The sequence below is a fragment of the Nanorana parkeri genome, unplaced genomic scaffold, assembly GCF_000935625.1.
Source record: "Nanorana parkeri isolate BGI_ZX_2015 unplaced genomic scaffold, ASM93562v1 scaffold3417, whole genome shotgun sequence".
NCBI lineage: Eukaryota > Metazoa > Chordata > Amphibia > Anura > Dicroglossidae > Nanorana > Nanorana parkeri.
The window spans coordinates 8677-11947 of NW_017309685.1; the positions used below are offsets into that span (position 1 = coordinate 8677).

Here is a 3271-nt window from a genome sequence, read left to right on the forward strand (position 1 = left end):
AGTTACATAGTATTTGGGGTTGAATAAAGACATACGTCCATCAAGTCCAGCCCATATCGGTCCACGCATCATCTCATTCTTAGGGATACTGGTACCCCCGGATATTACGGTCCCTCACGAAATTGTCCAAACGTTTCTTGAACAAATCTACACTCTTGGCTGAGATGACGGCCGATGGCAGTGAGTTCCAGACCTTAACCGCTCTTACTGTAAAGAACCCTCTTCGCCCATTGTGCTGGAATTTTTTCTCCACCAACTTTAGGTGGCGGCCTCCAGTCTTTGTTACGGAGTTAATCTCAAACAGTTTGTTGCCAATGTTGCTGTCACCATTGAACATCTTGTACATGAAAATCATATACCCCCTTAATCTCCTTACTTCCAGCGTAAACATGTTTAAGGTCAGAAGCCTTGTCTCATAGCTCTGGTCCTCCAGCCCCTCCCCCTCCTCCTCATCTCATAGCTCTGGTCCTCCAGCCCCTCCCCCTTCTCCTCATCTCATAGCTCTGGTCCTCCCTTCCCCTAATTAGTTTTGTTGCCCTCCGCTGGACTCTCTCCAGTTCAAGGACATCCCTTCTCAGTACCGGCGACCAAAACTGGACCGCGTACTCCAGATGTGGCCGAACCAACGATCTATATAGAGGCCCAATTATAGACTTACCTCTTACCTTATTAATAAATATATGCAGTACAGAGATCCAATTGATCGTGTGTTTTTGGAGACCCGGCCGGGGTGGAATATAGGTTGGGAATTGCCAGTGTACTTGATCGGAGGTCTTTTCCTGCATCGGTGGACAATAGAAACATTGGTATGGCCTTCAATCAAGTGGTGTAGAAATTAAACCAACTTGATCTAACGGAATAATCCCGGCTAGGTTAGGTGTGAGTCCGGTGGCAAATAGTTTAGATTTACATTTATTATTATTATTATTATTATAATACAGGATTTATATACAAAACAGTTTGCGCAGCGCTTTACACTATAAGGAAGACATTACAATCACAATACAATTCAAGACAAGATGGTAAGGAGGGCCCCGCCCCTGGGGGCTTACAATCTAATTGGACCGAAGCTGCTGCATTGGGAAGGATCTTTATCTGGTTTAAGAATTACTGCAATAGGAACTTGTAAGCATGTTCGATAGGAGGCCGGTGGTCTGCTGAGATTGTATGAAAGGTATTTCAAAGCGTGGTGCAAGAAGATTCGTAAAGGTTTTGTAGTAGGCTAAGGACAGGCAGGGCCCGGAGACTTGCCGTGTTTGGAGGTTCTGATGCGTAAGTGAAGCTCCTCAGTTGCTATATGAGATTCCACCAGCTGAGCAGTGAAGAGGGGAATGGTGATGAATCCCACCTAGACATCCATCTATTTCATGCAGTTTGTAATGGAGGGTTTGTTGGATGTTGAGGGGTTAAAGGAGAACTATGAGGTCAGGGCTTTTCCCCATAGTTCTCCTTCAAACTAGCGTCCTCCCGTCACCCTAGGCTCAGTATATAGAGAGCTACAGCTCGCGGTATACTACGACGTCGCAGCCGGGACGGATCCCGACATCACTGTCGAGATCCACACAGCTGCGTGATTGACAGCTGGCTCTGCCCATCTAGAGGCAGAGCCAGCTGTGCCCGCCCCGTCCGTTCCGCCAGTCAGCGCTGGAGGATCGGAGCGGGCAGGGGGGGAATCCCTGCAGGGAGCCGTGAGTGACAGACACCACTCTCTGCAGGGATAGATCGAGAAGTGAGCAAGTGCCGGTATGTGTTCGCTCACTTCCCGATCTATTGAGCCGACCTGTGACAGTCTCATTGTCACAGGTCGGCTCAGAACCACGTTATAAAGCTGGGTATATCCCCCCCCCCCCCATTCGTAGTTCTCCTTTTAACTTTCATGTTGTTCTGAAGGTCAAAAAGTTTATGGTCGGTTGTCAACTCTACCGGCAGCACCCGAAGACGTTTCACTCGCAGCCACAAGCGTGACAAAAAATGATTGTGCACATCACTCACCTTCCATGACGTGTCTGTAGGTGCTGGTGGGACTGTGCGTGCCATCAACGTGCAACTTCCCGTACTCATGGTCCCTCTTGGAGCTTCATTTGCCATGGTAGGTCAGCTGAGAACCGGCAACGTGTGCTACGGGCACATGGCAAACCTCAGACTCTTGTTCCTGGTTCATGTCTTTCCAGTTCCCGTACCAGCACCGGGTCCCCGATCCAGCTGTTGGCCACTCTGCCTGCTATAGATGGGCAGATTTCAGATCTTTTCTCTTTGCTGTCAGGTGATTGCGACGTGAATGGATCATTTCGAGGACAAGTCTGCCAAGTTTGCCGTAGCCGTTCTTTGTGATGTCACCCAAGTGTCTGAATTTTGTCTTTTTTTTTGTTATAGGGAGTCACGGCGACACTCAAGCTGCCACACCAAGATCGGCTACTGTGCAGATTACAACTACGCCCCAGTGTGTCAATTGTAAGACAACAACTACCACACACCGCACAACGATACATTCGACGCTTCATACAAACCACACTACAGATGCCCCAACAACGGCACACACCAATCATACAACCGAACCACCGACAACGGCACACACCAATCACACGACCGAACCACCGACAACGGCACACACCAATCATACAACCGAACCATCCCCGACACCACACACCAATCATACGACTGAGCCATTGACAGCGGCACACACCAATCACACGACTGCACTAACCACAAGTGCCCCTAGCAACCACACTTCTACCCCGCCCACTAACCATACAACTCCACATTCTACCACACCGTCCCCACCGTCCCCCGCAGAGTACTTCCTAAACGGCACCTCGGGAGTCTGTCTGAGGATAAAGGCGGTCTTCATTTTACAGATCAACGGCACCGGTTTCATCAATGTAAGTTACCGCCGCTCATAGCTCAGGAGTATGGTGGAAGTCCTGAGCACAGTCTACCTTATGAAAGAAGAATCCTCCTATAGAGTACAATATTGGGGTACAGCGGTGGCCAGAACTGTTGAGGAAAAGGACTTGGGGTGCTCAGTGTGGCTAGGAAGGCATACTGAACTATGGGATGAAAAACATAAGAGATCTCCAGCAGGGGGAAGGAGGTCCTGATCCCTCTATATAGATCTTTATTATCACTAGAGGGGTCCCCAGCAGGAGGAAGGAGGTCCTGATCCCTCTATATAGATCTATCACTAGAGGGGTCCCCAGCAGGAGGAAGGAGGTCCTGATCCCTCTATATAGATCTATCACTAGAGGGGTCCCCAGCAGGAGGAAGGAGGTCC

At 49.4% G+C, this 3271-nt stretch overlaps 1 protein-coding gene across 1 annotated transcript in view; it reads left to right on the plus strand.

The window, feature by feature from the left end:
- Window positions 1-2900, plus strand: part of LOC108803117 (uncharacterized protein P19A11.02c-like) — an 11299-nt gene extending 8399 nt beyond the window's left edge. Inside the window, exon 2 of the mRNA XM_018574957.1 lies at window positions 2374-2900. Coding sequence (XP_018430459.1) covers window positions 2374-2900 — 527 coding nt within the window. The remainder of the gene's footprint in view (window positions 1-2373) is intronic.
- The last annotated feature ends 371 nt before the right edge of the window (window positions 2901-3271 follow it).